Below are 26,056 nucleotides of genomic sequence, written 5' to 3'. Positions count from 1 at the left end.
CCAATATGGACATTTATTTTCACTTTTTCAATTAAAAGAAAATACTTGAAATAATTAAATCCAGTGTCTTCATTTTTGAAAGAGGAAAAAAAAACAATCGAAAATCGAGTTTTCTCAGTAAAAAAATCGGGATTTTGTTTTGAGCTAAAATCGTACAGCCTGTATCCCCATGTATCTATTTTACTGTATCTACAAGCAGTTTAAACATTCACCAGCAGGAGGCGCTGCATATCAACACACACACACACACAAACTCGGTCATTCGCAGAGCGAGGATCTGTCCAATCACGGAAGACTTTAGGTTCAAACAGCTCGCTTTCTTTACTAGTTTCCTGGAAAACCACAACAACATAACGCCGGTTTAAACGGACCAAGACATCTCTACGGACACTTTCAACACACGGTCGGCAGAATTGAAGCACCAGCTGGACCCAGTATCAGCTGTTTCATGGGAACTCAAGAGGGAGAGAGAGGTGACTGGTTTACAGACGTTACGCTAACTGGTTGCTAGCGTTAGCTGCTGGTGGATTGGGTCTACTGGACTCCTTGCTAACTGATTACCTTCCTGGCTAGTTAGAGCAGATGTTGTAAACTTTCGTATAACGTGTACTCTTCATGGTCAAGTTATTTGTTGCAGATCAATCGATAATCATTGTAATTTTGCCAGCAAGTAACTTATGTTGAACACCACGGAGAAAACTATTATTTGTTCGCTTTTACCACGTTTAAACCTACAAGTTGATTTATTTTGACCGTGGGTTTACACATACATAATTCTCACATTAAATATATTTTTATGAATACAATAACTGTTACACAAATAATCGATCAACTTGGAAATACTTCACCTGAAACAGCTGGTGACTGTGCCTGTTTTTGTTGTCATGGTGCCAGCAATACTAGAGATGATTGACCCAGGATGTCCGCCTATATAACAGTGTCCTTTGACAAACATTAGCAATATCTGTTTTATTTAGAGTAAAAGTGTAGTGAACATTGCTGTACACGAGTCACCAGAGGCAGAGTGTTTTGTTTACATTAACTTAACACGTACATACGGTGGCTGGGAAGTGCCAAGTGCATGCATTTACAGAAATGAACACAAATGCAAAAAGGTCACAACACGAATGCAAAATGGCCACAACGGAAGTGTTTCCGACGTTTCGATATTATGATATGATAGCCTGATAAGAAAAATTTAAGAGTATCCTAATCAACTTTCACTTTCATACGTGTTTTGATGTCTTCTTGTTCTTTTCTGTTCTGGCGGGTTAAAAACATCCGCCAGAAACGTGTCCATCTGTAATACCAGTCCATTGGAAACACTTCCGTTGCGGAAACCCGGTGGCTGGGAAGTGTCAGGTGAATGCATTTAAAGAAATGAACACAAATGCAAAATGGCCACAACGGAAGTGTTTCCGACAGACCGGTATTACAGACAGACACGTTTCTGGCGGATGTTTTTAACTCCCAAAGTTACTTTGGTTATCACCATCCAACCACGCAGTCCTAATGCAAACACCTGTTAAAGCAGAACTTGCGCTTAGCTCTCCACCTAAAGGTCCCTTTTGGTTATGTCACTGTCGTAAACACTCCGCACCCCCAAGCCAGCACCTCCTCCTTCCCGCTACAGTGAGACGGGCAGCAGGAGGCTTCCTACATGTACCAGGGCAAAAACTAAGGCGGTTAATCTTGAATAAGCCTACATTCTGAGTGAACTCATCCTTTAGTAACTCAATAAGTTGATCATTTATACCATAAATACGGAGCTGATTATGATAAGGCAAGTGATCAGCCAGTTGTCTCCCCTGTCACCCTGCTGCCCACCCAGACACACACACATGCCCACGTTCCCTGGTAATGACATCACTAGAGCGATAAAGTGAACAAAAAGCACCACTGTGTTCAAGCGACTCATCGCGGGCAATTGAAGTGACTGCAGTCGGGTTTGGTGCGAACGCACCTTTAGTGTGTATTGGGCTGTACGTGTTGTCACGAGAACGAGAACAGAGCTGCGAGACTGCCACCAGGTCGGAGGCAGGGAAAGTTGCAAGTGCTGTTTTCTGGCCAGAGACAGCAGGGGGGGATGAAAGACTTTAGCCCTCTTTGGTATTATAACTGAACCGTTTCTTTTGTCTCTACAGATTGGGTTGATGTGGCAAATGATCTACTCAGCAGGTGTCACATAAAGTTGAAGCTGGGGAAACTGGAGGACTGTAGTGCTGACGTTTTCATTGCCTTGTACGAGAACATTTTGGGGGAGAAAGTCCCAGGTATGAACAAGAAAATGTTTGAACAACAGAGTTACTTAGGCTTTTCTATTCTTAACAATTGGAGAAAATTCATCAAATTTTCCATTTTGTGAGTGATAAAAAAAAAAACCATGTGTGTAAGCAATGTCCTCTGCCCATTCTCTTAATATTAAGTCCAGAAACCGGTCAAATAAAAGTCTTTGTTAAATAAAATGTCTGTTTTTATGTTTGCATACATAATTTGTTTATTCACATTTGTGTTTAAGATTACATCACAGCTCCATGCAGTCAAGAGGACGACGTCCACAATGTCCAGTCTGTGATCGATTCCTTGTCTTTGGATTACCTTCAGATCAGCCTCTCACATATTACAGGTACAAACAAAGAGCTCAGTCTAATCCCTCATTTTCCCCTTTAAGCCTAACACTAATCAGACTGTTTTCCACATCTGTTAATGTTTAGGAATTACAGTGGGGCAAAAAAGTATTTAGTCAGCCACCAATTGTGCAAGTTCTCCCACTTAAAATGATGACAGAGGTCTGTAATTTTCATCATAGGTACACTTCAACTGTGAGAGACAGAATGTGAAAAAAAAAAATCCAGGAATTCACATTGTAGGAATTTTAAAGAATTTATTTGTAAATTATGATGGAAAATAAGTATTTGGTCACTTCAAACAAGAAATATCTCTGGCTCTCACAGACCTGTAACTTCTTCTTTAAGAAGCTCTTCTGTCCTCCACTCGTTACCTGTATTAATGGCACCTGTTTGAACTGGTTATCTGTATAAAAGACACCTGTCCACAACCTCAAACAGTCAGACTCCAAACTCCACTATGGCCAAGACCAAAGAGCTGTCGAAGGACACCAGGAAAAGAATTGTAGACCTGCACCAGACTGGGAAGAGTGAATCTACAATAGGCAAGCAGCTTGGTGTGAAAAAATCAACTGTGGGAGCAATTATCAGAAAATGGAAGACATAGAAGACCACTGATAATCTCCCTCGATCTGGGGCTCCACGCAAGATCTCATCTTGTGGGGTCAAAATAATCATGAGAACGGTGAGCAAAAATCCCAGAACCACACGGGGGGACCTGGTGAATGACCTGCAGAGAGCTGGGACCAAAGTAACAAACGTTACCATCAGTAACGACAGGGAATCAAATCCTGCAGTGCCAGACGTGTCCCCCTGCTTAAGCCAGTGCATGTCCAGGCCCGTCTGAAGTTTGCCAGAGAGCACATGGATGATACAGCAGAGGATTGGGAGAATGTCATGTGGTCAGATGAAACCAAAATAAAACTTTTTGGTATAAACTCAACTCGTCTTGTTTGGAGGAAGAAGAATACTGAGTTGCATCCCAAGAACACCATATCTACTGTGAAGCATGGGGGTGGAAACATCATGCTTTGGGGCTGTTTTTCTGCTAAGGGGACAGGACGACTGATCCGTGTTAAGGAAAGAATGAATGGGGCCATGTATCGTGAGATTTTGAGCCAAAACCTCCTTCCATCAGTGAGAGCTTTGAAGATGAAACGTGGCTGGGTCTTCCAGCATGACAATGATCCCAAACACACCGCCCGGGCAACGAAGGAGTGGCTCCGTAAGAAGCATTTGAAAGTCCTGGAGTGGCCTAGCCAGTCTCCAGACCTCAACCCCATAGAAAATCTGTGGAGGGAGTTGAAAGTCCGTGTTGCTCGGCGACAGCCCCAAAACATCACTGCTCTCGAGAAGATCTGCATGGAGGAATGGGCCAAAATACCAGCTACTGTGTGTGCAAACCTGGTAAAGACAAACAAAGGTTATATTACAAAGCATTGAGTTGAATTTTTGTTATTGACCAAATACTTATTTTCCACCATAATTTGCAAATAAATTCTTTAAAAATCCTACAATGTGAATTCCTGGATTTTTTTTCACATTCTGTCTCTCACAGTTCAAGTGTACCTATGATGAAAATTACAGACCTCTGTCATCATTTTAAGTGGGAGAACTTGCACAATTGGTGGCTGACTAAATACTTTTTTGCCCCACTGTATATAGTGCATATTTCTTTAGTTTGGTAGATGGACAAATAACCCAGAATAACTTCTCAAAATGTGTTAATGTTGGAAGCTTTAATTAAAGTTCAGTGTAGCTCTCACTAGACCATCAACATCAAAATAATGTGAAATGTCATCGCTAAAGTGCGTTTGTCAGTATGATTGAACAAGCTACTATTGGATTCACTTTATGTTTTAAAAAAGTTTCATATGTTCTTATTTTTTGAACTACGTGGCAGATGAATGATGATATCCTGCAGGCACAAATAGTGCAGTCTACAGTGTTTGCCATGCAAATATATGAATGCAGGCTTTTGTGCTGAGGACGAATGTTTTTTGCAGGAGAAAATGTTGCAAGAGGGGACAAAGAGTCCATCAGAAACCTTCTGGAAATCTTTGATGGCCTCTTGGAATATCTCAACGAGGAGATGAACGAGGAGTCACAGGACAGAGGTTAGAGATGAGATCGCTACTCGATGACACAGAATCTTACTCTCATTAGGGTCTTGGATCAGAATGAATCACACATTTAAAGAGTAACTAAACCCCTGCTTTCTGCTGAGCTGCCAATAGGGGGGAAATTAAAAAAATCCCTTGATTATCGGCGTCACTCTTGAAGCAGTAAGACACTCCCAGTCAGCCAGCCGGCTCAGTGCTGGCAGTGACAGATCGCTGCCTGCTCAACTACTACACAGAATACACAACTCACAAACATAAACACAGCATACACATCCCCACAGACGCTATAATACTCACACACAGTCCCTGCTTTACCCTCGCCATGAGCCTCAGAACACTGCTTCCTCACACACACAAAGACACACGCCGCAGCGAGGAGTACATGCACGTTCGCGCACACGCAGAGATAGACGGGGGTACGCACACTATGTGTCTGTACACATTGTGGCCATATCAGCCTGTCATTGCTTGATCTCGTTAGATCTCGAAAGCTAAGCAGGTCTGGGTTAGTAATGGTTAGTAATTGGATGGGAGACCACTCAGGATTCCAGGTGCCACAGTGGGGGACAGTAGCTCCAGTGGTATCTGTCATTGTGTCCTTGGGCAAGACACTTCACCCACATTGCCGAGTATGAATGTAGTGTGTGAGTGAATGTTGGTGGAGGTCGGAGGGGCTGATAGCGCTTTATGGCAGCCTCGCTTCCATCAGTCTGCCCCATGGCAGCTGTGGCTACAATAGTAGCTTACCACCACTAAGTGTGGACTCGAGATTGAAAGACTTCTCTAAATACTATGAAAAAGCGCTATATCTATATACCTGTAACATCCAATGCATTGTTACTATTATTATTATTACATACACACATAGCTTGATAAATCCTCTGATTAGACCAAAATCTGCTCTTTATAGAAGCACAGAGTCAAAAACAACACCACTGAAGAAAGGAATTCCTCATTAAGGCTGTCGATCAATGCTCACTGAGGGCTGTGATTGGAGGAAAACCCTCCTCTAAACTTTTATAGGAGGGGCGGGACCAACAATAAAAGTTGATGATGTAGGGCAATCCAAAGAATTTCAGCCAATAGCGAAATTCAATTTTAATAGCCGACGCTCAACCTTTAGAGGCCAGAAACTTTGACATTTTACAAGTAAATATGCAAAATTTAAATACTTTTACTTAAATTTTAAAAGTGGGACTAGGATCAATCAACATCACTACTTAATACCCAAATACATATGTCTTCAGCAGAAAAAAGTGCGTTGGGGTTTAGTTACTCTTTAACTTCAAGACTTAGAATTAATTTGTTTCTGTCATCAAATTATATTTTGTAAGTGTTTTTCTTGAGATGTTCACTGATTGCTTATACATTCGGTCGGTGTTATATTTCACTGTAGTGTCAATCTTCACTTCCACAATCATACTCCGTCTAGTAATATGAAGGATCTTTGTTCTTTCCTAAAGTTTCCATTTTGATCTTAGCTCGAGTATTGTTTTTATTCTATTTTTTCTTACTTTATTTCAGCCCCAAGTCTTTTTTTTCTATCTTTTATTGTGTTCTGTAACTAAACTAGTTTGACCTCTCTCTCTTTTTCTGGGAATTTGTGTCACCCCTGTTTTTAGAGGAGCTGAATGGCAGCGTCAGTGAGGCTTCACCCGGTGAGAAAAAAACATCAAACTGTGGAACCTCTGAGGAGAAAGATTCAAAGCTGGAAGAGAGCTCTTTGTCATCCACTGTGGAGTAAGGTTTTTTCTCAGAAGTTTCCTGTACACGTTGAAGCAGGGATGCCCATTACCTCCTTAAGAATTAACTAGGATTACGTTTTTGTTACTCGTTCCCCTCTCCCACCCTTCCACGGTGTTAGCAAGATTTTGCTTACATTGCAGTTCAAACGGTGCTTCTTATTTTCATGTGTTGTCTACAAATTAGCTGGCTTTATGAGCCAATCTTCCCCCCGCTACACTTTCACTTCTTTGTTAGAAGCTGCTGCTAGTTCCTCCTTTATAGGTTTTCAGCTTGACTAGCTTCTGAAGCAACGTTATACTTAGGATATCTTAAACTTTCATATCATTATTTCAATTATTACACGTTGCATAATGGTTTGGCATTGCTTACTGTTCTGCCATTACAAAAAAGGAAATGAAAAACTTTTTGACACAAACTTCTCTTCTGACTAATGACATATGTTGCTTTTGAGCAAATGTCAAGGGGAACAAAGACAAGAGGGAGAAGTTTAAGGTAAACACTGGGAAACATGAGCAGGTTGTAACATAAACACTCACCTGAATCAATGAAGACAAGGTGGGGTTAATGAACAAATTAGTCTTTCCAAGTAGTAAAAAAACAAACAAACCATAATTTAAACATGATCTAATTTATGTCTAAAAAAAAATTTCATTTAAAACAGTAGTAAAAATGTAATTTATCCCAAGCCTACGAGGAATCAAAGTTTTATTTAGTGCTCATACAATAATCACTTCTATTGAAACTATATGATTATTAACGATAGATAATGCAGTTAAACAAGATTTAAGATACAGTCATTAAGGAGTAGTTACAGTTTTATTATGATTGCATCAAGGTAAGAACATCCCAGTGAAAGAGCAGACTTAGTAGAATATATACACACACAAACCTGAATGTTCCATCACTGTGTTTACACTAAACACTGCTTCATCAGCTTTGAAATACATGATTCCACTTTGTCAGTTAGTTTTTGGACAGGTCTGTCATCCTGTTGTGTTGACATAACCGCCAATAAAAGGCTGTGCTTCCCATAGTCACATAAATGTAAATGAAGTCAATAGCTGCTGTAGCTCTAGAGGTGTATCACATTATATATGACATTGATATTGATTTATTTCTAATAAAAAAAAAACAGAAATGGGTTCCTCTTATCTTAAAAGTTAAACATACATTGTTATTATAGACTGTTACAGGAAGTCTCTGAGTTGTGTACTGTAAGTCGTACACCTGCTAAGTAAATAAGTCAAACCTTGTGCTGGGAGGATTTTTGATGTTTACACAAGTGTGTCTGTTTACATGGCAGGCGTTTAACATTGGCCCTGCCCCAAACACGTGATATAATCGCACATGGATGTGGCCACTGTTCACTCAGTGGCAAATATTTTTGATATTTACGGCATCGTTTTTGTGATGTTAGTCATTATGAATGAGTCTTTGATTTATCATCATGATGTCTGATCTTTTAGGTCCGCTCTTCAGTCCAGTAAACAATCCCTCCATTCCTGGAACGCAGAGGAGTTAGGATCAACTGGTGAGGAGCTCATTGGTCTAGGAGTGTCTGCTCGCACTTTTAGAAACACAAATGAAGGTAAAAACACCTCAAAACAACCACTGCTTCTATAAATGATAGTTGCTTGTAGGGGTGTCCCAATCCGATATTGATATTGGTGCGATATCAGCCAGAAAACAGATCAGATTTTCTCAGACTGCATCTAAAATCTCCAATATATATTATATTTTATTTATTCAATTGTAGAATACTGTAGATATAATAGTGAAGGTTAACATGTATGTAACCAATTTGTTCATAATAAATTGGTCAGTTTTTGTCATACCTACTGTTGCTGACTATTGTTCTTTGTTTGAGTGACATCACTTGATCAAGTCTTTTCAACATTCCACACTACAAAATAAGTAATAAAAGCATGTATGATTCGGGTTTATATAGTATCAATATCGGTATCAACCAATACCCAAGGCTGCAATATCGGTGTCTTATCAGAAGTGAAAAAGTTGTATCAGGACATCCCGAGTTGCTTGGGAAAGACAACTTTACAGTTTATCCACATATATCAAAGTTATGCTGAATTCTATAAAATTTGTAAAGATGAGTTGTGTTTGTGATTTTTTTAAATGTGTATTTCAGTTCGAAAGTATAAATGTACCACTTTCGTATACTTAAAACAAAGTTTATATTAATGTAAAATGAATAATAAAATATGTACATTTTTAAAACCATACAACTGAATATTTAGATTAAATACATAACTAATAGCTGAATTACGGCATCATTAAGAATTCGGAAAATATTTTATGCAATCCAATACAGACTTAAACCATGAATCATTTTCACAGTTAAATTTAAAATGAAGATTGAGATGATTTAAGGCAGTAAAATCCAAAATAATAAAACAGGATTTGTTTTTTTGTGACAGGAATCACTCTCCCTCCACAAGCCTCAGACGACATCCTCTCCTCAAGCCCCGTTAACACAGAGCAAGCTCCACAGACAGCCATCGCTCTACAGCCTCCCACCCAGTGCAACAGCCTCAGCCTACAAACACAATTACCCAGCAGTCACTCATCATCTGATAGGCTCAGTCAAAGCCACAGCAAGGAGGAACAAACGGCTGGAACAGCACAGGTAGGCCATAACCCTAAAGTACTGAGTTCCAATGATTTAAAATCATAAACACATATGGCAATTTTCTGCTAATCCACAGATTTTTGCCAAATCTATTTCAAGTAAAAGTAAAAACCAAAACAAGTACGAAGTGATACTCAAAACTCTTGGACAATTTCTGACATGCCTGGGAAAGCTTTTTTTTATTTTTATTTTTTGCAAAGACTTGATAATCTGTGGTTCCCGTGGATGTGTCGCATTGCTGGATCATGCATCTAAAGTGAAAAACCATGCGGAACAAACTTGCCATTAGCTGCAGCAACTATTCATTGCGGTCCACATTTGCAAAGCAATCAAATAAAAGACGCACCAGACACAATCAACTGAAGCAACCTCAAGTGCTAAGGCTAGAGACAGTGTTAAGGAGAGAGCCGTTAAAGGCAGTGCAGACGTTGACAGAGCTTGATGCAAAGATGAAGCAGCTTTCAAACTAGTAGTGGTACTAATTGTGAATTGTAAAAAGTCATTCAAAACCTATAACTAGAAAACAATTGTTGAAGTGAAGTATTATTTTCAAAATAGCGATTTGACATATTTTAAGTCTATGTATTTTGTTTTACTATGATATAGATGATATATACAATATTAATTGTAATAATATTGCATTTATTTATAATGCACTTTACATTAAAAGGGCATTACAATTCCTCTATTCAAAGTCTTCTCCTGTTTTGTTTAGCTGTTGTAAATCTATTCATACATAAAGAGATGATTTGATGAGTCGCTTCCAAGGCTTGTCATAAATTTTTCTAACTCTTGCCTTCCCTTTTACAGACTTCTGAAATTGTAGCTGAGCCATGCATAACGAATGGCCAACAGTCCCCAGGTGAGTCAATCATCCTCAAATTTATTCACACCAAACGCGTTTCAGGCGTCAAAATCGTGCCTCACGCCCCTATTGGACGCTTGTGCTCATTGAAGTTGGGAGGAGAGCACGTTTAGGGGAGGGGCTTCTCTGTTGCCGGTGGTGTTCATACAATGGATGATATTGTGGCGATCAGTTACGTTCATAATTCACCCAGTGACTGTGAAGTGGTGGGGAACATTATTGTGTTGAGAAGGCAGTGTTTCTGGTTGGATGTATTTTGGTGTGACTCAGTGTGTGCACTGTGATGTTAGAGGGTTATAGAGAAGTGTGGTTGAATGAAGAATAAAGTTTGGAGTTGCTCATCATCTCTACTTTATCCAGAGAGTGGCTTGGCATTATTTGCGCCTCGGTGCCGTTTCTAGATTCACCAGAGCTGCGCGCAGACGAGAGTCTCTTTCAGTGCTACTTCCATCTCTCCCGTGCCCAGTTTGACGACCTGCTGACCAGCATCGGCGCTTGCATCTCCTACCAGGATACCAACTACAGGCGCTCTATTCCAGCAGAAGCGCGTATGTCCATCTGTCTCCGGTTAGTGTTTTTTTTTTTCATTCTGAATACGCCACGGTTGGGGAAAGCTCCTGATAGGTTGACACGCTGCGATATGCCCCAAAAGTTCAACAATCCCAACTCCAGCGTCAGCTTCATTAGATGACGTGTCAAAAGCTTGAAATCTCAAAACGTGCCCCGTCCGCCGCGGGAAAAGCTTCAAAAAGCATCGCAGGACCTCTCGACGCTCCCTAGAAGCGCGTCCAACATATATTGTGAATGTACACCTGACGCGTTTGGTGTGAACGTGCCATTATACTGTAGTTGCTTTTCTAGAGCAAAAAGATCCCTTAATCATTCTATCTAATTGAAACTACAGTGCATTGGTCAAACTGAGTTCTTCTTCTTTTTTTAAAGCTGCGAGTGACAAGTCATTGACCAGCCAGCAGAGAGGCCCCGTGGAGGGGGAGATGGGGGAGACACTAGAGGTAGCGAAGCAGCAGCCTTGTACTTATCAGATAATTATATGTTTGAAGCCCCATAATTGGAGCGTTCATTTAGCCCCTGTTATCTCTGGAAGAAACCATCTCCCTTTTTCTGATCCCAGCCAACCAATGGAGGCCCCAGAAAAGTTTTATTTCGCACGCAACCAGATGTGCTTTTCCTTACCCTGCAAGATGAGGTGGTACCAACAACACTGTCTCCACCTGACACAGAAGAAGAACAAGATGAGGAAGATCTGAATTACATACAAAACGTAAAAGACAGGCAAATGGGACACGAAGATAAAACTGACCACAGGTGAGAAACAACAAGATTCTTCATAAGCAACAACATTTTAGCAGCGATCTCTGTGTTTACTATAATAATCAGTGCCATCTTTAATCTCATCTTACCACAAACTGCAGGAGAGCACTGGAGGAGCGTCTCTCTTATCGCAGAGAAAGAAACAAGCAGACGGAAGAGGAGCTTCATCTTATATCTGAGAATCTCTCCCATCGACTTGAGGAGCTCGATCGGGTGTGTGTGTGTGTCTTTAATTTGTAAAGCATTTTACATTTAGTAATCTCAAAATGCTACAGAAACAAGGGCAGAAAAAATGTAACACCTAAAAGCAATAATTAAACCAATGTATGCAAATACATTTCACAGTCATATTCAACAATGTTTATTCTGTCACGGAATGGAAAAAAATATTTACTTTGTGCCAAGAAGGAAAATAGCACTATCTATAAAGAGCTTTTATGATCAAAAGTCAAAACTATGGTTGTGTTCAAAATATGCTAAGATGCTTTAAAAAGAGGTCTGATTTTTTTTTCTTCTTCTAACTCCTGTTACCGAGGAACACAAAACAAACACAATTTCATGATTTTTGTTCTTTTGTATCAACGATTTCAGCCATTTGTGACCCAGTCCTGCATAAGTTTGCATTGTAACATTTGGTACAGTTTTCATCTCCAGCCTTTAGAATTAAAAGCATCTCTCTAAGGGTTTTAAAATGTGTGTTTCTCATAGATGCTTAAACGAGTCCTGGTTGAAAGTGGAGAGTCCAATGAAGTCATAGAGGCGGACCAACACTCCCACCACAGCAGCGGCAACAGGGAGTGTCCCACAGAGCACACAGGTAAGCTTTGGACTCATCCCAGGTTTAACAGTTCCATTTCAAACTGCAACAGTGAACATAACAATTGCTTTTGTATCCTAACAAAGTAACTTTTCTATACATGTACCATCTGACCAATAATTCCTTTCAGGTGAAGGTGATCCTGAACCATCCAGCCAGGCAGGGTCCCCATCACCATCCCGTCCGGCAGTCTTTCACGCCCAGGAACAGGTGGATGAGGCAAGGGTGGAGTCTCTGGGTCTGAACGACAAAAGACAAACCAACATCAAAGCCTCTGATCATTCCAGGAAAATAGAGCTGCGTCAGCGACCATTGCACAGAAAAACCAGCAAGGTAACAACTTTGTCTCAAAAGCAGAGAAGTTTTGTCAAAAGGTATAATTAAGCTTCTTCTTTCTTCTTTCTTATAAAAGTTTCCTTTTGCTGAGAAAAAAAAAAAAAAAAGATTGATTTGTGTTCACAGGACTTTTAAATTATTTCAAAAGTAAGGACTGCTTCTCTTTCAGCATCTGAAAAACAAATTCTTTATGGAGGAGCTGAAAAGATTTGAAGAAGAAGAACGAACCGCACTCGACAGGGAACGACTAAAAGCCCAAGAAGCTGTATGTGTTTGATAAAACAAGTAGTGGTTTATACATAGCACATTCTAAAATACAGTGGGAAGGCACTAATGCAGGGTTCAGGTTTATACAATTGTTACATTAAGAAATTACCGGTAGTAATTTGCTTTGTATGAAGTTTGAAAAATCCAAAGGAGGTTTTTTGTTTTAAATGATGACATCGTTAGGAAATGGTTCATGTTCTAAATTTGATCGTAATGGCCACACGCGTTTCCTGGTCACTTTGCTAAATATAGAAACGTGTTTCTCCTCATGGAAAATACCAAAACGACCATTACTTTTAATGGTTTGTCTTATACAAACTATTAATAGTAATCTATACTAAAAGTAACAAATTGGAGAGTCCACGTCAGCACAGGAGTACGTATCAAACCTTTGTCTGCTCCAACATACACCATCAGATGAACATTAAAGATTAATGTTAGACCTTAAAACAGAAAAACTTACAGTAATCCTTTCCATATGTGCACTCTTATAGTGCACACATTTTTACAAATCAAGAACTCTTAACTCTAATGTTAGGTAGTGTTCATTTAGGGCTAGATGCTTGAATTACATTCAAATTGAAAAAAGATTTCCCCAATAATGGTGATAATTGCAGGGAATTTAAAGCTTCAATAGTTTCCTTGTTGGTGTGAAAGTGTTGTTCTAAGTAGTGAATGTGTCTTTTGCCAGGAGCGAGAGTACAGGGAGGCTATACTGGGAGACATTTCCCCGTCACCTCGAGGATCTTCCTCAAACCCAAAGACTCGACACAAACTCCAGAAACATCACGACACTCGCAGGAAAGCTTCCTCCTGTCAGTAGACAATCATCCTATTTTGCAGAATCATTGTCATTTATTTAAACTTTAAAGTATAAAATCTTGGTTTTATGTTTAAACTGTACAAAAACTTTCTTGTTCCAGTTGTGTTTTGTTTTATTTATTGGTGTTAAATGTTGTGCTCTGTCCTGCACTCTCTGCCTCTCCAGTAAAAGTTAGAGAAAACGAGCTCCTCCCTTTGCTACGCGAGGAGCTTCCTCATCTTCACATCTCCCCTCACGCCCTCGGCCGGATGTGGGAGCAGCAGATGCAGCAGATGGACCGACTACACTCCGTATCCTCCTCTCATGGTCCGCGGCGCAGTAAACTCTCCAGCCAGGTGAAACAGTCTCTATCAAGGGCCAGGGTTGGGGTCAACTATAATGGCATTACTGGTCATTAATTACAATTATGACGTAATTGTAATCATAATTGAAAAATTCTGTTGCTGTTGTAATCATAATTTAATTATATTTAAGTTCAGATAATTGACTTTGTAATAATAATTGGCATGGAAATTATATAAAAACTGTCATTTAAATGCAAAACTGGGGAACCGTGTTGTAGTTCTATTAAACATAGGCATACTTATGTTTCATATCAAGTTTACCTGTTAGTTCTTTTGAGGATTATTTTAACATTTAATAATGAAAATTGAGGGGTATCCTGACAGAAGAAAGGCTCAGACGCCCACACCAAAAATATAATACCAATATTTTCATAGATAAGGAAGCCAAACAAGGTAACCAAGAGATTAAAAACAAATTTGATGATAGATAATATTTTTTTCTGTATTTTACAGATGATTTAAAACACATGTCAAACTCAAGGCCCACTGGCCAAGTTCGGCCCCCCCAGAGCATCTAGTCTGGCCCGCAGGAAGATTTTGTTTTAAGTAAAAGATACAGCAAAAACGTGACTTTTTGTAAATTATCAAAAGTTGTAGATATGATACAATGGGGGTTGCAGTACTACATTATTTACCGTAATATTAAATCACAATTATTTAAAAAAAAAAAAAAAAACCTGGACAATAAGTAGAAATGTCACTGAATTTTGACCAATTGCTTAACATTCAGGATTTTGTTTGGATTTGTGCTTTTTCCTTCACAAAAAAAATAATTTGTTTTGGTCCTGCCCAATGGATTTGACACTGTCATATGTGGCCTTTGAATTAAAATGAGTTTGATTCCTCCGATTTAGGACATAAATCAAAACCAATCCATTATAAGGGATAGGATACACAAGAGGAAGGTTAACTTTTATGGACTTATTTATTAATGGATCATTAATTATAATTGAACTTTATTAATTGGGAACATAATTGTAATTGAGTTCAGGGGGAAAATAATAATTGTCATTTTAATTGTAAGGAGAAAAAATGTTGGTCAACGTAATCGTAACTGCGTTGTAATTAAACATGGATAATTGAAGACATCATTGTAATTGTAACTGTCAAGGTCTGATCGATGCAGAGACGGTAAAGCCAGAAGGTGTTAGGTGTTTGCTCTCCACATTAATGCATGAAGGTCTGTTTTCAAGGTGGAAGAAGCCCAGAGGAAACATGACCTGCTGGTGGAGCTTGTCCGTAAAGACAAAGAGCACAGCAGACGCCTGGTGAGCTTCGCACACACGCGTACACACACACACACACAAGCACAAGCTCACACCGACTGCTCACTAACTAGAGTGTTGTGCCTGCAGAGGGATTTCAAAGATCGAATCCAGCAGCAAAAGTCCACTCAGAACCGACTGAGAGAGCAAAGGCAGCAAGTGGCCCGAGCCAAGAAGTACCACAACGACTACCACGTTCAGCACCGTGCACGCCTGATGAAGGACCGCACCAAAGAGGAGAGGGTGGGTGCTCAACGCAGCTCATCCAACACTTTTTATGACACAAAGTGACAATGTGATTTTACAGCCTTCCTCTAGTACAGTGTTTCCCAAACTTTTCACAGTCTCGTATCCCTTCAGACATTTAACTTGAAGTTATGAACCCCCTATTCCTGCACACTTAAAAACATAATAATGTAATGTCATGATGTAGCCCGACAGTGGTGTTTGTCCCTGAATTTTACCAACCCTGTTGAGGATAGGAATAGCATTTAATTTGAAAAAAAGAGTAAAAAATCTGTAAGCACACAAAACGTTTTTTTCAGAATTAGCACTTGATTTATTTAAACCCTACTGGCATTTTTAGTGAGAAACAATGAACATATAACAGTAATACAACATATTTATCACCCTGAAAGTGTGAAATACAACTAGCTACAACTTAAACGAGAAGGGTGAGATTGAGAGGATGAACAGAACTCTGTGAGTCTTAAATCGATCTCCTTGAAAAATCTTGTTCAGTCTTTTGTTTTTGTGTTTGCCAAAGCTGAAAATCCCTTCGCCACCACATAATGGTAGCAAAGGGCATCAAGCACATTTGGCTAGCACAGAGCAATGTAGCTCTTTGTCACTTTTGCACTTTTTTTGACGAGATTTTGCAATTTTTTTTCACCGCCAGAGGGTAGTCTTACCAATTACTGTGTGTAATATGTGGCAATGCATGGAGGCTTCTGACTGCTGGTCCATTTATATTTTAGTTTTTAATGTCGCACTATTTTTAGAAAAATGTTCATGTACTCCCTATGACAAAAAGGTTTCAAACCTAAAATAAGTGGTTTGAGACAACACTGGGAAAGGTGGGCCTTTGTGTATGAAGGTAGCTGTACTTTTTGTAGTGGTATTATTAACCCTCATGAAACAAGTAGCTACCACTACTTCCTTACTGTCCTTCCTCCTCAAACTCACACTTGATTGGTCATGAGTCCCATATCTATAATAGAAACTACAGAGTGGTGTACACAATAAAGGTCTACAATGTTGAGTTGTCTGGTGGTTTAAAATTTAAATGATCCGTTGGTGTTTTTGTTTGTGCAGATGTTTCGGCAGCTGTTTGAAGATGGTTTAGAGTTACAGAAAGTACGTTTGAGAGAGCAGAGAGCCTTCGCCAAGGAGCAGCGACAAGAGCATCAGCGACGACACCAAGATCAGATCAAGTCCATGGAGAATTACTACAAGGACCAAGTAAGACTCCAAAAGCCAAGAGCTGTCAAAATGGGCTACTTACACAGCCTAAGAATGATTAAATAGCACTTTAATTTATTCAGTGGTTTCAGGTACAACTCCTTTTTGTTTTTCTCAGTTTTCACTTATGGCTGAAAAACTTGCACAAGAGCGGCAGGACATCCAGGTTCGGAAAAAGGCTCAAGAAAAGGTAAACCTATGAATCTGTTTGAACATCCAACCCACGGCTATTTAAGCAGCTATTGTGGTTTTGAATAGCAGCATCAGCTCCTCCTTTCTGCACACAAACACAGCCAGACCCCCTCCTTTCCACTTACCGCTCTGTCACCGCATAAAAGTTGGAAGCCATCCAATTCCACAACAGAGTCCATTGTTAACGCTGTGAGCCACATCCCCATTGTTTCCTCCTCAGTTCACAAGCGATGTTGGGTCTCGCTGCATAGGCTGGTGTAGCATTAGCACGGAGTGCTAACGGCTAATGTGTGTGTGAATAATGGCCGTGGCTCCAAGCTGTGACTCCCAACACGATTGGCAGCAGAAAAAGTAGTGCAGTTTGGGCGTCCAGTTTGCATTCACATATATGGCAATAAAGTACAATATATATTCTATACTAAACTGCAGTGTTTGTTTTAGCTGTTAGATAGTTGGAGAGGAAGGGGCTCACATTCGAGCAGGCATGTATTATGTCCATGTTAGGAGGAGAGAGGACTGTCAGTAGAAGGAATTTCATCAAAATCAAAGTCGCCTGTTTTGAGCTGACTTTTGACAAAATGTGGAATAACAAGGGAGGGAGAAAACAGAACTTTTTCAACTATGGCCCTCTGAATGAGGTTAAAGGGATGTTTTTATTTATACACTGTAGCAAAACCATAAGAAAGTGATTTTTTAATCATACCTCCCCTTTTAAAAAGCAGACGGCTGTTTAGCTTTGAGCCAAGGGAATAAATAATAGTCGACATTCTAGTGGATTTTGTGCTTCCAGGCTTTGCTGAAGATGAAGCGTGAACTACGATCCAAGATGGAGCGTGAGATCGGCGAGCTGCAGAAAATTGTCATCCAGAACAACGAGGACGACTACTTTCAGGACCTGGAGGTCCAGAGGCTGCGCAGCCGGCTGCAGATGGCTTCTTTCCACTACAACACCAGCTACCTTCATTAGCCACGCTAATGACCAGCAGTCACCTTGTTTTAGATATGCAGAAATAGACACTCAGTCCTGTGTTTAAGTCACGGTACCAACAGAACAGTCTCCTCACATGTTGATTGCTCTCACTGAATACTGACTAAACATAGTGTTTAGCTCCTCCCACCTCAGCTGCTACACCTAAAACTAACGACACCTTGGACCAAGTCCTCTTCCTCTCAGAGAACAATCCAGATCACTGTGCAGTTGTTTGGTTCTATTGTAGCAAAGAAATAGTCAAATATCTCTCTTCCCTTTGCCAAACAAGGAACACAGATGCAACTCAGAGTATGAATGTCACTCACCGCTGAGACTTAACCTGTTTTTATTCCTTTAATGTGCAATGTCTTCCTTCAAGAATTTAACCATGTCTTATTTATTTTTTTAACTTTGATGTTGAATTTTTTATCAACCTGGTGTTCCTTCTTATTATCCGGAGCGACGATAATCATTCTGTCTTAACTCTTCCTCAATTCCATTGTGATTAAATAAATCAGCTAAAAATGTGTGTGTTTCTGACCAATAAACCCAGACTTTCACTCTACAACCCTGTGGACTCACTTTGTCATATGCACATACTGGACTGACAGGACAACAAAAACATTTTCAATCAAAAATAAAGAAAAAAAGTGTTCAAATACAAAAAAATATGAGACCCAAATAATTGAAAGAAAAGTATATATATATATGAAAGTCTATATATATATAAATATATATGCATTACTGAAAGAAGGTAGGCTAAGTCACAGAATAAAGGCATGGTTTGATAGTTTCTCACTTATTTTATGCTGAGCAACAAGAGAACATGTTGCATCCTATTTTAATTAATACTTATAAAGTCAGGACTGTATTACCTTAACATTACAAAACAAATTTGTAGCTTTAATATAAATTATTCCTAAATAATAATGCATAAATCACAAAATTTGAAGTTTAAAGACTAAATTTCATAAGCATCTTGCCATTATGATAATTAATCAAGTGTGTATAATGCTACATTAACAAAAAAGATTGATGAAAATAACAAGGACATTTTATTATCACAAGACCATCAGGGGAGAGCGCGAACGCAGTCCCCCACTACCAGAAATTATGCAATCGAGATTCCCACATTTGGGGAATTCGCAGGGGTCAACCCAACCGGAATGTGCAATGGCTGAGCCTCACCCTGGGTGAACCACCTTCATGATCATGGTGTCTCCCTTGCCAGGTAAGTATGAGTTGTACACGTCTGACTGGGGGGAGTCATTCACCAACACACTATAGTGACTCACAGTCTAAAGGAAATTATGACCTTTTATACTATTGAAAACCTTACAGTTTCCTCTCACTGATGTTTACATTACTCACTAATCCAAAGAAGCGCTGACACAATAAAAATATTATATTAAATCTCTATGGCCATATATCCCATCATGCATTTCAGTAGCTGCTGACGTCACTCAAACAGCATCAATGCCAACACTGTTACTTTCTTTACTTCCTTTACAAAGGGTAACACTCAAATATGTGCGTCAAATAGTACTATTTTAACCAAAAAAACATTTTATCGACCCAAACTTTTCTTTCAGTCAACAAAGAAAAGCCAAAACCTAATTTTTTTGTGTTAGAACTACAACCACTTCCGGTGTTTTGTTCAGACTCTTTCAGCGTCACATGGCGGCTACTGCTGCCCTCTGCTGGACAGGATGGTAACACACCTCTGGATAAACAATTACATCTCTCTAATAAATCAAAGAAATTCTGCGTGTGTGCGGTGTCTGTTCGACCTGAAACTTTGTTTGACTGTTTGTACATAGGTTGAAGGTGTGCATGCATTATTTTGGACTTATTTGGTGTTGCAAAACGTTTATTTTAATCTTATTTAACTGGACGGCACATTCATGTTTACCCAGAAATGAAACTTAATCAGCTTTTGACCTCAGTGAGAGGGGACGCTAGAGCAATATTTATACAAAAGTACACAAAACAGAAATGCACAAAAATATACAAAAACACAAAATGACTCCAAAAACGTACATTACAGAAAAATACACTAAACAACAAGAAAAACATGAAAATGAGTCAAAATACACAAAACTAAATATTTATACAAAAAAATCCACAAAATGACTCCAGAATCACACTACAATGGCAACAAAAAACAACAATTATACAAAAAAGCACAACAGAACGATACAAAAATACACGACTCCAAAAAACATACTTTACAGAAAAATGCACCAAACAAAAAAAAACTAAAAATGAGTAAAAAAAAAAAAAAAACAACAAACACATTTGTCCCATAGAATTAAACCAGGGAAATCACATACGCTATTTTACTTTGCACCCGCAAATATAGCCCTTTATAATACTACAGAGTACAGAGTATGTGCACCTCTTTGTACATCCAACCTTCAAACATAGTCATTTGGCCATAATTGACAACTCTACTTAGGCTCCTACTACATACTTCTGACGGGCACCTACTACTATTACTAGTTACACTAAAATACAGACACTATTCAGACTGTAGTCATATCAACTCAGAACAAAATAACCAATGAAAGAGATCATTTTACAATTATTCTAGCCCCTGAATTCAAGTATGAACTGTAATTAACATCAAGGTTTTACAATATAATCATATGGCGTTATTTTTGTGCCACATTTATGAGCAATTAATGTGAAGTTTTGAGCACAAAAACATTTTTGCAAGAACTCAAAATTATATTTTGTGTAAAAGTTATAATAAAGTGCAAAACATAGTAGTTTGAGCAAACAATAATTATATAATAAATTATTTTTCATGCTTGCTGAATACACGAGTGTGCATTAACAACGTTTTTCCCCATGTGCTCCATCACAGTGTTTCTCCCCGTTTGCTCGTACTCTCTCTGTCTTGCACTCCCTGTGCGCTCAACCTGCCCCTAAGCTCGCTCAACATGACACAGCGTTACAATGTGCCACAAAGTCAAACAATCAGGAGTCAGACCAGACGGGTAAATTGTGATTGGCTGTTTCGGTAACCAATCCTAACGAGGCGGTGGGAAGCAAGCTGGCTCTCAGTATTTACTTTATGCCATACAAATAATTAAAATAATGGGAAGTTCCTAAATGTTTAGTTCAGCAAAACTACAAACTTCTTACTCCAGATGGCATTTATTTATTATAATTATTATTTATATTTATGTATCTATTTATTTATTGCTGTGACATACTACTACATCTCAAAAAATTGGATTATATTAAGAAAGTAAAAAAAAAATAATTCCGGTAACTTAATTAATATGTATTCAAATATTCTTGAGTCATTACAAAACAAAATTTTTTGATGAAATATTTTGACAATTATGGCATACAGCTCAACAACTTAGAATCTAAAAAAACTATTTCATTTTGTTTTACTTTACTAATTTTGGGCTACTGCTACTACAACCAAAACATTTTCACAATCAATTATTTTAGATGCCATGGTACTAAAATTATTAAACAGGAACTTTTTAACTGATTACACACATCCATGAATTAAGACAAGTTAACAGATACTTCTGCCCAATATTATCTGAAATATGCAAGCATACATTCAGCCACGTATGAACTACATAATCTTAAAATGTCATTGCTCCTTAGACATTTTGTTTTTGGAAATAAAAGCCAGATGTGATCATTTCATCCATATAGGAATGTCCTACTGCCATCTGCTGACCAATCCATTTATTCTGATAACAGCTAAGCATGGCACATGTTGCATCTTTTCACTGTTGGCTTTTATTTACAGAGGTGGCAAAATATTAAGAATTATTACCTTCTTCATATCAATCTCAAGTACTGGAAATCAACATTCATAATTTGTTTAAACCTCTAAAAAAACAACCCTCAAGCAAGTGATTATGAGCTTGTCTCCATGTTAGCAATGGTCCAATGTGGATTTAATGAACTTTCATACACGTTTAAAACTTTCAGCAAAGTGATAACACTATGAACATGAACAATGAAAATATATTTTTTTAAACATATTTTTTTGTTTTTATCTTATTTTTTTGTTTGGTTTTTGATTGTCAATGTTGTGTATTGTGTTTTTTTTTTTCTTTGATGTTGATATTTTTTTTATCAGCCTGGTGTTCCTTCTTATTATCTGGAGCGATGATAATCATTCTGTCTTAACTCTTCCTTGATTCCATTGTGATTAAATAAATCAGCTAAAAATGTGTGTGTTTCTGACCAATAAACCCAGACTTTCACTCTACAACCCTGTTGACTCACTTTGTCGTATATGCACATACTGGACTGACAGGACAACAAAAACATTTTCAATCAAAAAAGAGTTTACTTCAATCAAAAATAAATATTTTCAATCAAAGGAAAAAAGTGTTCAAATACAAAAAAATAATTGAGACAAATAATTGAAAGAAAAGTAGTAATATATATATATATATATGCATTACTGAAAGAAGGTAGGCTAAGTAACCAAATAAAGGCATGGTTTGATAGTTTCTCACTTATTTTATGCTTATAACAAGAGAACATGTTGCATCCTATATTGATTAATACTTATAAAGTCAGGAGACTGTATTACCTTAACATTACATATAAAATTTGTAACTTTAATATTAATTAAAGCCACGAGGGGCGTCATAGGGTCCGATGAAGCAGCCTGGGGCAGTAACCCACGGTCACGTATACCACTGTTGGGGATTTGGGAATTGGCCTGGAGTTGTAAGCGTTTTCGTATAACGGCGTAGTTATGGCGAAGGATTTTCCTGTGTCATGATAGGCCCCTCCCACTTTTCACAGCCTGCTCTATTTGCCATAGCAATGTGCTTCCATCTAATAAGATTCATCCTACAGTGTTTTGAAGTCAACACGATATGTCGTCTTGCCGCTAGAGCTGCTGGCGTAGGACGGCCCAAGAAGCGGCGCCCTCTGAGAGCGCAAGGCATTGTGGGTGTTTTTGGTTATCGTTTGTTGTTTGGGGCTGTACGGTCATCATGTGTATCAAATATGAAGCACTTTGAACTTTGCACTCTAGAGTTATAAGCGTTTTCGTATAACGGCGTAGTTATGGCGAGGGATTTTCGTGTGTCATTATAGGCCCCTCCCACTGGCCATGATGGGTAATTTGGTCATCGAGCGTTGTTTATGGATGGACAATCATCGTGTGTATCAAATATGAAGCAGTTTGAACTTTGCATTGAAGCGTTATAAGCATTTTCCTATTATAGCGTGCTGATGGCGAAGGATTCTCCCGTGTCATTATAGGCCCCTCCCACTGATCACAGCCTGTTTTTTCTTCCATAGCAATTTGCTACCCTCTGTGTAGGTTCATCCTACAGTGTTTTGAAGTCAACACGACATATCGTCTGTCCGCTACAGCTGCTCGTGTTGGACGACCACAGAAGCGGCGCCCTCTGAGAACGCAAGGCATTATGGGTAAATTGGTTCTCGAGTTTTGTTTATGGCTGTACGGTCATCATGTGTATCAAATATGAAGCAGTTTGAACTTTGCATTCTAGAGTTATAAGCATTTTCCTAGAACGGCGTCCTGTAAATGCTAACCGTGTACATGACCTTAAATGACACCGGTCGAAAACACAAGGCATGATGGGAAATGTTTCAAAGCAGTCATGAACAAGCTTGGGCACATGTCCTTTGTGTGAAATTTGAAGCTGATCGAAGTTTGTGTGTCAGAGTTATGGAGATTTGGAATTTTTTGCGTGCTAACAAAAATTAGCATTGCATTTTTGTGGCGGCGCCACGACCAAACCGTGACAGATACAAAAATTCTTTCAATAACTTTTTATCTTCAATGGGTCCTATGTGGTGTTGCCAAGTTTTAAGCGAATCGGATGAATCCCCTCAGACTAGTTCACGCAGATGCGTTTCGAGGGCGAAACGCCATTTTTGACCTTTGACCCAAGATGGCTGACTTCCTTTTTGGTTTTGGGCGGGGTCACAATGTAACTTTTTGCTCATTCTGGGGCGAAGACTACATGTGGCGATTTTCGTGCAAAACGGTCAGACCTGGCGGTCGTGTGGTTCCATCGTTTGTTTTGGCGGCGAAAACGCACGCTACGCATGCATTTTCTGTCCGTTTTTTTTCACGGCACCAAATTATCAAATTTTTCGCAAGGCCTGAGGTGCGTGCAAATTTCGGTGAGTTTTCGAGCATTTTTAGGGGGTCGAATTAGCGATCAAAGGTAGGCGGGGTATAATAAAAATAATAGGAATTAAAAGCGAAAACAATAGGTTCCTCTGTCCCATTCTGTGACATCGGACCCTAATTATTCCTATATAACTCAGAAAAGCTTGCAGAAACAGTGTGCTTTCAAGATGCAAATATAAGATGCTAAATAAACACACATGTCTCATGAAAATAACAAAGACATTTTATTATCACACAATAATCAGGGGAGAGCGCGAACGCAGTCCCCCACTACCAGAAATTATGCAATCGAGATTCCCACATTTGGGGAATTCGCTAGTGTTGTATCGTTCGTGAACGATTCGTTCAAAATGAACTAATCTTTTATATGACTCGGGAGTAACGAGTCTTCTCAGGGAGCGATTCGTTCATTTTCATGCAGTACCTTCTCTCGCCACATGGCAGCAGCTGCATGAGCTCAGTCAGCAGCAGACAGGAAACAGAAATGATTCGTTCACCACTCACTCAGCTGGATCCATTCTCAGGTCCCAGTTCTTTAGTCACGTGACAGACAGGCTGTCTGTGAGCAGCAAGCACTGCAGTTCGTTCGGTTCGTTCACGATTCGTTCATACGGATCATGACGGATTGCTCTTTCGTTCATTCGTCACGTGACAGCTGTGGCTCAGACAGCTACGGGGCTGGGGGGCTGTTGACTGAGAGCTGAACAAGGAAATGATTGATGTCTGATATCTACAGTTTATTTGTCATGTGACACCCGATATAGATTATTTATTCACGAAATCATAATTATAGTGGTCTTCAGTCCTTGTTGTGTTATTGTATAGCCTATATAATGAATGTGTTTGTAAATAAATATTTTCGAAAATTATATCAGCATATTTATTGTGTTATACTCTGCCACAAAATAATCAAACATAACAATGATAACAACAAACACAATAAAAATAACAATAATAGTAATAATAATAATGTCACTTTTTGGACACAATAAATGCACCATGTAAACATAGGCAACTCATCAACTATTATTTTTTGTTTTAATTGTATCATTAATTGTCAAAATTAGTTTTACATTCGCTGTCCTCTCCCCAGCTGTCATGTGATCGACTGCTCAGCCGAAAGGGTCTCTGTCTGCTCAGGCTGTGGAGCAGAGCAGTACTTGTTCTCGTTCATCCAACTCGTTCATTTGTCACGAGTCTGACTCGCGGGCTGACCGGGTCTTTCTCGTTCATCGTTCACAGCTCAGTACTTCGTTCTCGTTCGTCCAACTGGTTCCTTTGTCACATGACTCGCGGGCTGACCGGGTCTTTCTCGTTCATCGTTCATCGGTTCACAGCTCTGGCTCAGGCTGAGCTCTGCGCCAGCAGCATTACTTCTCTCTGATTGGTCTGTTTTCACTGTCACGTGACAGTTACCCAGACTGCCGTGCTGTTAAACAATGATAACAGAGAGGATACAGGACACAAGTTACATTATTGTGGTGTGTGTTAGCTTTCCTGGGTTTTCAAATGGCTTGAATAGCTTATGGCATTTTGTGTGTTATACTTTGTCACCTGAAGCAAACCATCTTGTCTACAGTATTTATAGTTGGAGAAAACACGTCGGCGGTATGAGTTCTGCATTGTGCAGGCTTCAGCGCCATCTGCTGTACAAATGAACGAAATGATTCGTTCGGGACTCGTTCAATTTAATGTTCGAGAGTTAAAGAATCGAATCAGAGGAAAGAACCGGTTTTCCCATCACTAGAATTCGCAGGGGTCAACCCAACCGGAATGTGCAATGGCTGAGCCTCACCCTGGGTGAACCACCTTCATGATCATGGTGTCTCCCTTGCCAGGTAAGTATGAGTTGTACACGTCTGACTGGGGGGAGTCATTCACCAACACACTATAGTGACTCACAGTCTAAAGGAAATTATGACCTTTTATACTATTGAAAACCTTACAGTTTCCTCTCACTGATGTTTACATTACTCACTAATCCAAAGAAGCGCTGACACAATAAAAATATTATATTAAATCTCTATGACCATATATCCCATCATGCATTTCAGTAGCTGCTGACGTCACTCAAA

General features: G+C 39.2%; 1 protein-coding gene, 1 long non-coding RNA gene, 1 other non-coding gene and 2 pseudogenes across 5 annotated transcripts; 1 reads left to right on the top strand and 4 right to left on the bottom strand.

Moving 5' to 3' along the window:
* The first annotated feature begins 254 nt into the window (after nucleotides 1–254).
* Nucleotides 255–18,380, top strand: LOC114469003 (centrosomal protein of 95 kDa-like). Of its 3 annotated transcripts, none has more exons than XM_028456212.1 (21): nucleotides 255–473; nucleotides 2,145–2,273; nucleotides 2,519–2,626; nucleotides 4,634–4,744; nucleotides 6,373–6,490; nucleotides 7,963–8,084; nucleotides 8,932–9,140; nucleotides 9,954–10,005; nucleotides 10,951–11,021; nucleotides 11,141–11,334; nucleotides 11,442–11,553; nucleotides 12,049–12,157; nucleotides 12,288–12,490; nucleotides 12,663–12,758; nucleotides 13,452–13,575; nucleotides 13,749–13,918; nucleotides 15,121–15,195; nucleotides 15,283–15,435; nucleotides 16,507–16,653; nucleotides 16,772–16,843; nucleotides 17,636–18,380. In XM_028456212.1, exons 1-21 carry the CDS (start codon nucleotides 449–451, stop codon nucleotides 17,810–17,812), a joined length of 2,577 nt encoding a protein of 858 aa, XP_028312013.1. In that variant the 5' UTR covers nucleotides 255–448; the 3' UTR covers nucleotides 17,813–18,380. The 3 variants fall into 3 exon arrangements, with proteins under 3 accessions (XP_028312013.1, XP_028312004.1, XP_028312022.1); XM_028456203.1 differs by having other exon boundaries at nucleotides 17,618–18,380; XM_028456221.1 differs by lacking the exon at nucleotides 12,663–12,758 and having other exon boundaries at nucleotides 17,618–18,380.
* A 508-nt stretch (nucleotides 18,381–18,888) lies between these two features.
* On the bottom strand, nucleotides 18,889–19,054 carry LOC114472452 (U1 spliceosomal RNA). The gene has a single exon (XR_003675104.1). It is a non-coding gene; the product is annotated as a U1 spliceosomal RNA (small nuclear RNA).
* A 5,169-nt stretch (nucleotides 19,055–24,223) lies between these two features.
* LOC114472461 (uncharacterized) lies at nucleotides 24,224–24,363 on the bottom strand (annotated as a pseudogene).
* Nucleotides 24,364–24,847: 484 nt separating this feature from the next.
* On the bottom strand, nucleotides 24,848–25,791 carry LOC114468168 (uncharacterized). The gene is made up of 2 exons (XR_003674623.1): nucleotides 25,536–25,791; nucleotides 24,848–25,410 (listed from the first exon to the last, which is right to left on the bottom strand). It is a non-coding gene; the product is annotated as an uncharacterized LOC114468168 (long non-coding RNA).
* LOC114472455 (uncharacterized) lies at nucleotides 25,681–25,827 on the bottom strand (annotated as a pseudogene).
* Nucleotides 25,828–26,056: the final 229 nt, after the last annotated feature.

The sequence above is a fragment of the Gouania willdenowi genome, chromosome 1, assembly GCF_900634775.1.
Source record: "Gouania willdenowi chromosome 1, fGouWil2.1, whole genome shotgun sequence".
NCBI classification, from domain to species: domain Eukaryota; kingdom Metazoa; phylum Chordata; class Actinopteri; order Blenniiformes; family Gobiesocidae; genus Gouania; species Gouania willdenowi.
This window is presented reverse-complemented; position numbering and strand designations above follow the sequence as displayed.